General features: G+C 49.4%; 1 protein-coding gene across 1 annotated transcript in view; it reads left to right on the top strand.

The window, feature by feature from the left end:
* Window positions 1–12,403, top strand: part of CDCP1 (CUB domain containing protein 1) — a 60,953-nt gene that overhangs the window by 32,379 nt on the left and 16,171 nt on the right. The window contains exons 3-4 of the mRNA XM_031017433.2: window positions 1,459–1,821; window positions 2,750–3,118. Coding sequence (XP_030873293.2) covers window positions 1,459–1,821; window positions 2,750–3,118 — 732 coding nt within the window. The remainder of the gene's footprint in view (window positions 1–1,458; window positions 1,822–2,749; window positions 3,119–12,403) is intronic.

Genomic DNA, 12,403 nt, shown 5'->3' with positions numbered 1-12,403 from the left:
GAGGGAGAAGCAGACTCCCCAACTGAGCAGGGAGCCCGATGCGGGACTCATCCCAGGATCCTGGGATCATGACCTGAGCCAAAGGCAGACGCTTAACCGACGGAGCCACCCAGGCACCCCAGAGGCGGCTTGATATAATGAAGTTTCCGTGAGCTCCTAAAAATAGGTCCTATCTTTACCCACCCGCAAAATCTAACTTTAACCACCTTCGTCACCTTATCGTCTGATCCCATTTCATGGATCAGTCAGCACGACGTGTTGGCAAGAACTCTGGTGGACCAAACACAGCCTGGGCTTTCGTCCTGGGATCGTAGGCACCGCAAACACACTTGTCACCCAGACTCCAGGACCGCCTTGCAAAATTGAGAGCTCGGGTGGGAATGACCTCGGAGGTCCTAGCCAGCTCTGAAATTCTCCCGTGATCCCACTTTGCGTCGGTGGTCCTTTCAGACCCCCCACTGGAGCAGCACTAGGGGTGGGAAGATTTCCTGTTCCAGTGGCCAGAAGCCACTGCACATTCGGATTCCCTGCCTGGATACAACAAAGTGTCCCTGTTCTGTCTGCTTTCTATCACTTCTTCCACGGGCTCATTTCCTCCTTGAGAGCAACGTTTTGTGCTTTGTTTTAAAAGGCTTAGGAAACAAAACACATCAAAGGATGTCATTAGCTGTTTGCCTTTGAAAAAAAAAAAAAATTTTAACTGCACTGGTCATAAAACAGCAGCATTAGAGCCCCAAGGCCGAACGATAACTGTGCCTCCGGGTTCCAGCCATGAAGGGGGTTGTAAGTTCAGAGTACTAGGTATGTTGATGGGTACGTTGATGGAAAAACCAGTCTTGAAAGGCGAAGCTGAGCACCGTGGCTTCGCAGTTGTGAAACCGTGACTGTCTCAGACCCGGTGGGGGGGGACGTGGGGTATCCCACAGCCCGGGTTCCATTGCAGAGGGCCTCCATCTGGCTTACTCCAGTCTGGAAAACACAGTAGTTAGGAGGTGACTTGTGTCTGGTTCCCTGGAAGCAGAGCCTGACATGGGGATGTTTCAGTCATTTGTCCAGAGGGTGCCCTCGGAACGAGGAAGCCGTGAAAAAATAAAGCCAAGGGAGGAAGTACGCGAAGGTGTGGTTTTAGCTGAAGTGTAGCCACTGGCCGGTGCGGGCATATGAGCGGCCTCGCCAGGTTGTGTCCCTTGAAACAAGGAGGTCAGGCTTGTTCACCCCTGCCTTGGGGAGCAGTGATTGGCTGTGGGCTGCTACCCACCCTGGGAGGGGAAGAGGTGCAGGCTCTCTGGGCCAAGGGGGCTCCCCCTAGCCCCCCACTTCCCCCCCAAACACCCACACTGCCAGGAGATCATGCCTCTGCCTGGGGGGGGGGGGCAGCATCTCCTCCAGGGGTCAAGAGAGGCCGTGAGTGGCCTGGTGGCATCCGTGACCAAGCTTGCTTTTGTGACTGTGTTTCAGACTGCATGTCAGGCCCCTGTCCATTTGGGGAGGTCCAGCTTCAGCCCTCCACATCGGCGCTGCCCACCCTCAACAGAACCTTCATCTGGGAAGTCAAAGCTCACAAGAGCATTGGTCTAGAGCTGCAGTTCGCCATCCCTCGCCTGAGGCAGATCGGGCCAGGGGAGAGCTGTCCGGACGGAGTCACCCACTCCATCAGCGGCCGCATTGATGCCACCGCGGTCAAGATCGGGACCTTCTGCAGCAACGGCACCGTGTCCCGCATCAAAATGCAAGAAGGGGTGAAAATGGCATTAAACTTGCCCTGGTTCCACAACCGAAACGTCTCCGGCTTCAGCATCGCAAACCGATCTTCTATAAAACGTGAGCACGCCCCTCCATCCCCACCATTGGCCGAGGCTGAAACCTACAAACCCCACCCCCTGCTCTAGGTCAGAAAGGGGCAGATGTCCGCACTCTTGTGTGACTCGACCTGAATACCTCGAAGGAAGATCCCACTCTTCCGGGGGTGGTGCGGATCTCCTGGTGTGAACCCACCCTTCTCTATTAAACAAACTGTGTGGCCACTCTCTTTCCTCGGTCCTCTGTGCCCGTGAGGTTTGTTTTCAGAACACGAAGTGGGATTGGCTCTACAGACCTCCCTTGATTACCCCGTTGCTGACTTCTTTGTCCCATCTTCTAGCCCTTTCACATTTCTGGTAATTGTATCCTCGGTGTGCCGAAGCCGGTTCACACCCGCTCATAACAGCTGATGGCTGATGTTCCGGAATTTTGTGGGCTGACGCTGAGCATTCATAGAAATAAAATGATGTAAACTTACAGTTAAAATAAATTCATTTAGAAACAAAGGTAATAGACACTCAAAACTCATCACTTCCTAATTATTTCGCTACGTTTTACTGTTATCTGTGCTCTTGAGGTTATTGATGTCGGTCGTAACTCTGTGGTGGGAAATGCCATACAGCGGGGGGCTACTGCCCATCTGCTCCAAACTCCACATTCATATCATGTTGGTGGCCTGAAATCAGCCATGGTGCGAGTATTTACAGCAAGGAGATGGGCAGACACTACAAATTGGGGCTTTGTTTTCCCCCCCCGCTGGGTGGGTCATTCAACATTTAGTCACCCACCACTGATGTATCCTTATCGGGGATAAGACCACACCCAGAGCTCAAGACCTGAGCATTGCTCTCATGGTTCCTCCCTAAGCCTGCTGCCTCTCAGCCATGGACAGCGGGGGCAGGGTCTAATCACCTCCTCTTCTTTCTCTTTCGGGTCCTACTACTGATAGGACTGTGCATCATCGAATCTGTGTTTGAGGGTGAAGGTTCGGCAACTCTAATGTCTGCCAACTACCCAGATGGCTTCCCGGAGGACGAGCTCATGACGTGGCAGTTTGTCATTCCCGCGCACCTGCGGGCGAGCGTCTCCTTCCTTCACTTCAATGTGTCCAACTGCGAGAAGAAGGAGGAGCGGGTTGAGTACTACATCCCGGGCTCCACCACCAACCCCGAGGTGTTCAGGCTGGAGGACAAGCAGCCCGGGAACATGGCTGGGAACTTCAACCTCTCTCTGCAAGGCTGTGACCAAGATGCCCAAAATCCAGGGATCCTCCGGCTGCAATTTCAAGTTTTGGTCCAACATCCACAAAATGAAAGCAGTAAGTGAACCCCACTTTCCTTTCCCCTCCTCCTCCAGCTCCTTCTTTCCTTCCTGGATAGTCGGCTTGGCGTGAGGTTCCCGTCCTATTTCTCATCTGTGGCTTCGGGAACACTTGGACTCTGGACTCTCTATGAGTTTCAGGAAGTGCGTTGAGAGTAAGACAGGCTCATTGGTGAACGCATGGCATGCAGCTCCATTTCGACACAGTAAGAAGCAAATGGGAACTTGCATTCAGGCTGTTGTTTTTAACAAAGGTGTTGGAAGTTTACTTTTTTTTTTGAGAGAGAGAGAGAGAGCATGAGCAGAGGGGGCAGGTGGTGCACAGAGGGAAAGAGAGAGAATCTTAAGCAGGTTCCACGCCCAGCACAGAGCCATCTCACCACCCTGAGATCATGCCCTGAGCGAAAATCAAGAGCTGGACACTGAACTGACTGAGCCACCCAGGCATCCCCAGAAGGTTACTTTCTAGGTCACGTGTCTTGACCCTCAGTGTGAATCAATAGCGCCAGCACCGTCAGCAATGATAATGACAATGAACCCTGTTTAATTGGCCGAGTGCCCCGCACCATGCACACACACTCCGTGCCAAGTCCTGACCTAAGCACGCCACTTAGCTTCAGCTAATCCTTATTACAACCCTACAGGGGAGGCAGGAATTATCCTCAATTACTGGTGAAAAACCAGGAGGTTCAGAGAGCGTTTAGAACTAGCCCAACATCACATAGCTTGTCAGGAGCAGAGCAAGCTCAGAACCCAGAGCCTGTGCTCTGGACCATTCTGAACCCCAGGTGGGTTGATGAGAATGAGGTTGCACCTCACTCTACACACATTTACTGAGATGCCATGAACCCAGAAAAGGTGAGTCAGGGCCAGGACTAGGGCAAAGTGCCCAGCATGCAACATTGAAGGAGGCAACCCTCTGAGGCGCTTGCTCTTCTGGAGGTGCTCACCCTCAGGGTCGTGTGAGTACAAGGTCAGCCCCTGAGGGCGAGTGCCTCCTTGAACTTTGCTCTGTGGGGAGCGGTGTGGATCTTGAAATCAAAGGTATGAGATGAGTTCAGAGTGGCTGTTCCTGGGGCCCATCTGTAAACTGGAGTGTGTGAAGGAGCAAGTGTGTGACTAGTGGTCTTCAATCTGTGACGTGGGCTCAGGATGAGTTCTGTCCCGAGGACTGATTCTCAGCCTTGGTTTGGTTAGTATTGACTTCCAGGAAGTAGGTGGAGCCAGGCAGAAATGGTTAAGTGGAAACACGATGTTTATTTAAGTAGAGCTGATAAACATCTAGACAGCAACAGTGTGGGACCTGCCCCAGGGGTTGCCGGGCTGATGCTGCCTTGGGAATACTTTCTGGGTTTTTCCAGAAGCTGCAGTCCCAGCATAACCAGACTAAGACGCCTTTTGATTTACAATAACCCTGTAGAAGGCATCAGTGTGTGTGTGTGTGTGTGTGTGTGTGTCCGCTGACACATTTTTGTGATTCTGCTGTCACAATTGCATCATCACAATGTTGAAAACAGCCACGCAAGCATCTGGAGATGGTGTGGGTTTGAGTTTAGGAGACCGAGGGATTTGTTTCTCATCTCCCCTATGGTGAGTGCTGCCGTTGTATTGCATTTCCTGGAATAAGAGCTGAGTTCATTTCCGCAACTCATCAAATTGTTAAACAGGCTTTAACCGGCGTCAAGAAGGGTCTGGCCTTAGGTGCCAGGTAAGTAAAGAGCAGTTAACTGCGTTTAACGCTGTTCAGTGGTATCACGGCTTCACGCAAAGTATAGGGTCTGCCCACGGGGATTTGAATCCCGGTTCCCCTACTTACCAAGTGACTGTGGGCAAGGCACTTAACCTTTGTGTGACTCAGTTCCTCATCTTAAAATAGAGAGGATAGGCCCACCCTCATAGGGGTGTTTTAAGGAAGAAATGAGGTACACGGTGCCTGGCAGGTAGTAAGCGCTCTTTGAGTGTTATCCAGCAGGGTTCTAGATCAAGGAAGGGATGCGGGGTTGAAAATGACACAGCGCTTGTCCTTCGAGATGGACTACAACCCAGAGAGAGATGCAGGAGGTCACTCCCCAGGAGTTTCACTGGTGTGGCGTGGGACTTCAAGGCAGGGAATGCACAGCAGGCTGACAGGAATTCAGGGGCAGACTTGTGGCAGAGTCTGGCACTTTCCAACCTACCGGGGGGCCCGGATGGTTGATGCCCCTCATTGCCACAGTCAGGGGCTATGTGTCCTGTTTCTGCTCTTTCTTGCCTTGGAAATGAGAAAGAAGAAGCTTTGGAGCAGGAGGGAGGTGCTTCAAGAGACTGAGTCCCTCGGGTAGGAGCCTCTGCCCTTCCTTCCCCCAAGAGTGTGGAGGCAAACTCCTGCAGCTGGTCCCCCATGGAGGCCTCCCTCTGCTGCGCCTCCCTGAGCCCGGGCCAGGGCCTCTTGCCCCTCGCTTATCCCCCTTTGCCCCAAGTAGAGGAACAACTGCCCAAACCAAAGCCACTACTCCGAGAGCACTCGTGGGGACGGGGGTTTGCATTCATCACACACCATTTTGTATTTATCCGTCTGCAGGTCTGTGTCCCACCAAATTCCTCCCAATCAGGAATCTGTCTTATTCCTCTCTCTTCCCACACCCACCACAGTTTCTGGCACATTTCAGCCTTTTGTAAATCCTTATCCTAATCTCAGGAGGCAGCCTCTTGCCCAAAGTGGCTCAAGAACCAGATGCACCATCCAATGGCACAGCCCATCGGAAGGGGCAGGTAGATACGCCTCGGTGGGGGCACCCAGGAGAGGGGCTGTTCCAAGAAGTCAGATGAGGGGAAGAGCGTGAGAAAGAAGAGCAGGAGACCTTCTCAAGCTAGAGATTGGCTGTTAACAGCAACTATGCAAAGCCAAAGCCTCGGCAAGGGCGGAGGCAGCCATCAGAGCTCCAGCAAGCGCGCAACACCCTCATCATCCACAGCAGGACCTGACCACAGTGGGCCCACACTGCAAAAAAAAACAAAATAAAAACAATCTCTGAAGGTGGGAAACAGTCAGGTGTTACCTTGAACCTAATTGTCTGCTCCCAAAAACCCTACTATCAACCTTCTCTCTACTTTGCTCAAGAATATCAGATAGGCTCAAACTAGACCCGGAGTAGACCCAGAAGAGTCCTCCAGGGGTGTCTTTCCATGACTTGACCACAGACATCCTATGTCGTGGGATGAGGAATGAGGGCTGCCCTGGGCCTGAGGAGTAACCCATCCGGCCTGCTGTAACCGTGTTTGTGAGCCCTGACAACTTAGGCTGTCCAAAGCACAGCAGCTCAGCCGGGTTCGAGAGCTCGATTCACATTCATCTCTGCCAAACAGATCTTGTTTTTCAGTGTTCCATTCTGCACGCTCTTTCTTATTCTTTATTTTTTGATAGTACAATACAGTTGACCCTTGAACAACACAGTTTGAACTGCCCGGGTCCACTTATACACAGACTTTTTTTCCCAATAAATACAATATAATACCTTAAAAGTATTTTCTTTTCTCTTTTTTTCCTAAGATTTTATTTATTTATTTGACAGAGAGAGACACAGCGAGAGAGGGAACACAAGCAGGGGGAGTGGGAGAGGGAGAAGCAGGCTTCCTGCTGAGCGGGGAGCCCGATGCGGGGCTCGATCCCAGACCCTGGGATCATGACCTGAGTCGAAGGCAGACACTTAATGACTGAGCCACCCAGGCGCCGCTCTTTTCTTTTTTTTTTTTTAAGATTTTATTTATTTGACAGAGAGAGAGCAAGCATGAGCAGGGGGAGAAGCAGAGGGAGAAAGAGAAGCAGGCTCTCCACTGAGCAGAGAGCCGCCTAACCGACTGAGCCACCCAGGCACCCCCCCCTTATGATTTTCTTAATAACAATTTCTTTTCTCTAGCTGACTTTATTGCAAGAAACAGTACGTCATACACATGACATACAAAATATATGTTAATCGACTATGTTATTGATAAGGCTTCTGGTCAACAGTGGGCTATCAGTAGCTAAGTTTTGGGGGGAGTCAAAAGTTATATGAATATTTTCAACTGTGGGAGGGGGTCAGCACCCCTACCCCCTCATTGTTCAAGGGTCAATGGAAATTGACCTGTCATACCTGTTATTAGTGTCCCATCATTTCCTGGAACTATACAAAATAATTTTGTCCCCCTTGGAGTTTCATCCTGATAGTCACGGTAGGGAAACAATGTCTCTGTTGTCTCCTGCACCCTGTTCCTCTTTTTATATCATTCCTGCAAGTGGCCCTGTGGTTACTGATCACACAAATTAATAGTAGTCTGCCCAAATATATGGTTCCCTTTAGCCAGAGCAGACCACTAGCCTGCTGCTTTCTGCATCCTCCTCCAGCTTTTCGAAGGTATATTCACTTGCTCTGAAAATACCAGGCAGACGAGTATCTTCTGGGTTATCAACCAAGGTAGATGAACAGGAGTTTCCAGCGTGTTACACCGTGTGCTTCCGTTAACCAGTCTGAGTAAATGCTGGTTGGGGAAGCAGTCGTATTGCTTCTTTTTCAGCTTCTGTAGACCCCCAGAAGCCACCTGGAGCCCTTAACGAAATGTTGACTTGGTTTTTGTTTTTGTTTTTTGTTGGGTAACTCAAGCTCGGTGAGTCTTATGTTTGTCCTGGCAGAGTCGACACGTATTGTGGCCTCTGACTTATTCCCATGGAGCCTGTTTTTATTTTAAAGTAAGAAATCTGGGGCTCCTGGGTGGCTCAGTCGTTAAGCATCTGCCTTTAGCTCAGGTCATGATCCCAGGGTCCTGGGATCGAGCCCCACATCGGGCTCCCTGCTCCATGGGGAGCCTGCTTCTCCCTCTCGCACTCCCCTTGCTTGTGTTCCCTCTCTCACTGTGTCTCTCTCTGTCAAATAAATAAATAAAATTTTTTTAAAAAATAAGAAATCTCGGGGATGCCTGGGTGGCACAGTCGGTTAAGCATCCAACTCTTGATTTCGACTCACGTCATGATGTCAGCGTAGTTAGATCAAGCCCCGTATCCAGATCTGCGCTTAAGAGTCTCTCTCTCGGGGCGCCTGCGTGGCTCAGTCAGTTGGGCATCTGCCTTCGGCTCAGGTTGTGATCCTGGAGTCCTGGGATTGAGTCCCACATCGGGCTCCCTGCTGGGCAGGGAGTCTGCTTCTCCCTCTGCTTCTGCTTCTCCCCCTGCTCCTTCTCTCTCTCTCTCCAATAAATAAAAAAATGAAATCTTTTAAAAAAAAAGATTCTCTCTCTTCCTCTGCCCCTCCCCACCCCGCTCGAACACACACACACACTCTCTCTCTCAAAAATATAAATAAATAGGGGTGCCTGGGTGGCTCAGTCGTTAAGCGTCTGCCTTCGGCTCAGGTCATGATCCCAGGGTCCTGGTATCGAGCCCCGCATCGGGCTCCCTGCTCAGCGGGGAGCCTGCTTCTCCCTCTCCCACTCCCCCTGCTTGTGTTCCCTCTCTCGCTGTGTCTCTCTGTCAAAAAATAAATAAAATCTTTAAAAATAAATAAATAAGAAATCTCTACAGATTCCACAAAAATCATTAGGGGCCTTTTGGAAACTTCAATCAATAAGCTAATCCCGTCAAGGGTTTCCAGTGTCAGTAAGTAGCAAATAGTGAAAGGTTGTCTTTTGGGGGGGGCGGTGGATGTCTTTTCAAATATCCAGCTCAAGTGTTTATTACAGGAAGGAAACATGTGCAGTGTTGTAGAAAGAATATGGGATTCTCTTGCAGTAGGAAACTATCAATTAGGTTCCTAGCCTTGAGCAAATACTTGGAGCCTAAGGTCTCTTTCAGCTGTAAATTGGTAACCGTCACACCTACCCCTTCTCCTCCTCCTGGTGAGGGTAGGATAAAGCCACTTGTCAGAGCACATAGGAGACACTGAGTAAAATCTGCCTTATCTTTCCATAGATTTGCGAATGTAGATAGTGACATTTCCCTTTAAAGCACCCCACGTGTGACAGGTGAGGGCTGCATACTTCCCTCTTACCCGGACAGCTAAAGCCTTAGGCATCATGGGAATTTACCGTGTCTACCCTGAGAGCCAACCAAAACTGTGGAAAGAAGCCACATCAAACGACTAACGGATGGGATGTGTCTGCAGAACTGGAAAGCCGGACACATGGGGTGTGTGAACACGGAGTCCAGGGTCCTCCTGACGCTCCCTGCGGAGCAAGGTCCATCTTGCCTCAGAATCAGGATCATTTTCCTCAACAAACTCCACTCTGTTTTGGCTCAAGTGCGGGGTGTCTCATCACTGTCCCTTGATCGTTCTACAGTGACCTTCAAAGGAAATGTGAACTGTAAAACCACAGTACCATTCGACACCCACCAGAATGGCTAAAATGAGAAAGGCTGGCAACACCAAATGTTGGTGAGAACGTGGGGCGCTGGAACCCAGACACAGGGCTGGCAGGAGGGTACAAAGGCTCAATCACTTGAGAGCATCATCTGGCAGAAATTTTCCTCCTAGGTAATTGCCCTAGAGAAATGAAACCATAAGTCTACTCAAAGATCGATAAAAGAATATGTATATAGCAGTTTTTTCATCATTGGAAACAACCTAAATCTCCATCAATCTAGGAACAAACAAATGTGGGATATTCATCCTGTGGAACACCACTCTGTGATGATAAGGAAAAAGCGACTGATATCCACAACAACATGGATGAGCCTTAAATACATTTTCCTGAGGGGAAAAAGCCAGACAGGAGAGTACATACCATATGATTCCATTTATAGGAAGTTCTAGAACAGGTGAAACCTGCAGGGATAAAAATCAGAAAGTCATGACCTTCGCGGGGCATGACTGGAAGTCAAGGGGAATTGATGGGAAAGGGGCACAAAGGACCTTTCTGGGATAATAGGAATATTCTCGATCTTGCTCTGGGTGATAGATACGATGGATATATAAAGTTGACAAAACTCATCACACTGAACACTTAAGATCTCTGCATTTTATTATATATAAATCTCACAACCAAAACGTCAAGGGAAGCTATAGCCAGTGGTTAGCGGGTTTGGGAGCCGGACTCTGCTACTAGCAAGCTGTGTGACTTGGGACAAGTTACTACCTTTCTAAGCTTCAAATTTGTAGTTTATAAAAATCGACATGATGAAAGCAGTATTACCTTAAACACATCTAAACTTTGAACTTTCCAAAGCAAAGTTCCATTTATGGTTGCAGACCATCCCTGAAGTACAGTGTGGGTGGTAAAAGCAGGTCCCCCATCAATATTTGAAGAACTGTCCTTGAACTAAAGCAAGTCTGACAAATTCAGTGCATTTCTAATGCACATCGAGGGACAACTTTGCTCTCATCTTGGGATCAGATGGCTGTTGGTGGTTTTTTTCAGAGGGAGCATCATCCCTATACGAGCTTCGGGAAGCCAGGCCCAGGGTTCCCACGGTTTCTTATCTCCTCTGCACCGCCACCGGCTAGAGAAGAGGAAGCTGGGGTCCACAGAGGCCACGAGCATTACAGAAACAGCATAGACTTTGTAATCCATAAGATGTGGACTTGAATCCTAGTCCCACCACCATCTCCTGGCCTTAGGTTCCCTGTCTGTCAAATGGGGGTGAGGAAGCCTACTATGCTGGACTATATATTCCAAAATCTTCACCACCCCTTTTGGGGGAGGATTAGATTCGTTACCGCATTGGCTACAGTCTTGGCCACGTGAATTTGCTTCTCCAGTGAAATATGAGCAGAAGTGAGTGTGTGCCCCTTCTAAGCAGAACTTCAGCACCCATCCTGTGGTTCTCCTTTCAAACTCTGTCACAGAGCCTTCTCCTTCAGCCCGGATCTCAATTAAAAAGACATGGGGCCCCTGAGTGGCTCAGTCGGTTAAGTGTCTTCGGCTCAGGTCCTGATCCTGGGGTCCTGGAAAGGAGCCCCTTGTCAGGCTCCTTGCTCAGCGGGGAGCCTGCCTCTCCCTCTGCCCCTCCCCCCACACCCCATCCCCCACTCGTGCTCTCTCTCTCAAATAAATAAAATCTTAAAAAAAAAAAAAGTTAAAAAGACATGCCCCAGTGCTACAGCCAACTCAAAATGGATGTGTAAGGTGAATGAAGAATGAATGATTCTCAACCTTCAGATTTGGGTGACCATTTGTTTGTTACTGTAGCATAATTTAGCCTGAGCTGACTGACACACTCCCTCTCAAGGATGTATGAGGATTAACAACCCAACACATCATGGACTCTTGACCATGTGCCAGATAAGCAGGTTATGGAGATCCCTGAAGTTCACTTTCTGATGAGAAAAACACAACTAATTGGAAAATGAGGGCTTCCCATTAAAGAGACATTTGCTTCCTTCTTAAACCACAGTGTAATGGCATTTAAAATATTTCTAAAAGCATAAATTCCAAGGGAAGTGATAAATGGAAAGGAGACAATATTCTAACATTTCCCAGCGTGGACGTACAGGGGTAACTGATTCAGCAGACCCAAAAGTGCAGAATCTAATCCCACAGTGGGAAACGCCAAGAAGAAACTTTCAAAGGCAGGAATTGGCAACATGTCACTTTCAGAACGAGGGCTAAAAGTGGGAGAAGCCACTCCAGCCCCAGATCCACCAAGCAGCCCGGGGACGCTCCTCCCGCGGCCAACAGAAGATAGGAGTTCCTTCCCTGGAAAGGGAAGTTTTTGAACCAAAGATCCCAGTTGCCCTGAAGGTGAAGGCGCTAAGCTGAACACAGGCAGTTTGAGTAAGTTTGATGTGCTGACTTCTCGAGGCCCCATCCTGCTTACTTCGTGGGAAGCCCCAAGTGTGTTTCCTCCATTTGGTGAATGGCGGGCTCTTCTCTGAGGGAATCCAACCAACCCAAGAGAAAAGGTTGAACATGAAGACGTTACAGGTTCCGCAGGAAGCAGTCTGGTCAGAGCACCCTCCAGGGAAGCTCGGTCAACAAGCAGAGGTATTCCACTCTTGGCTCCTCTCCTGGGGTAACCACAGTTACGGATTTGTTGTATTTCTCTCCAGATCTTGTTTCTCTTCATTTACATACATAAGTATATACACATAGAAATAGCGATTACATTTGATGCAGAGATCGTATAATCGGACGGTGTCATAGTCTACATTTGTTCTACACTTGCTGTTTTAGTCAACACCGTATCTTGGAAGTTCTTAGATCAGTATATTTAGATCTCCCTCTTTTTTTTTTAAAGATTTTATTTATTTGAGGGCGCCTGGGTGGCTCAGTCGTTAAGCGTCTGCCTTCAGCTCAGGTCATGATCCCGGGGTCCTGGGATCGAGCCCCGCATCGG

This window comes from Leptonychotes weddellii, chromosome 1, assembly GCF_054177405.1.
Source record: "Leptonychotes weddellii isolate Sample4059 chromosome 1, ASM5417740v2, whole genome shotgun sequence".
NCBI classification, from domain to species: Eukaryota; Metazoa; Chordata; class Mammalia; order Carnivora; family Phocidae; genus Leptonychotes; species Leptonychotes weddellii.
Note: the sequence above shows the minus strand (reverse complement) of the source record. Positions and strands in the feature narration are given on the sequence as shown.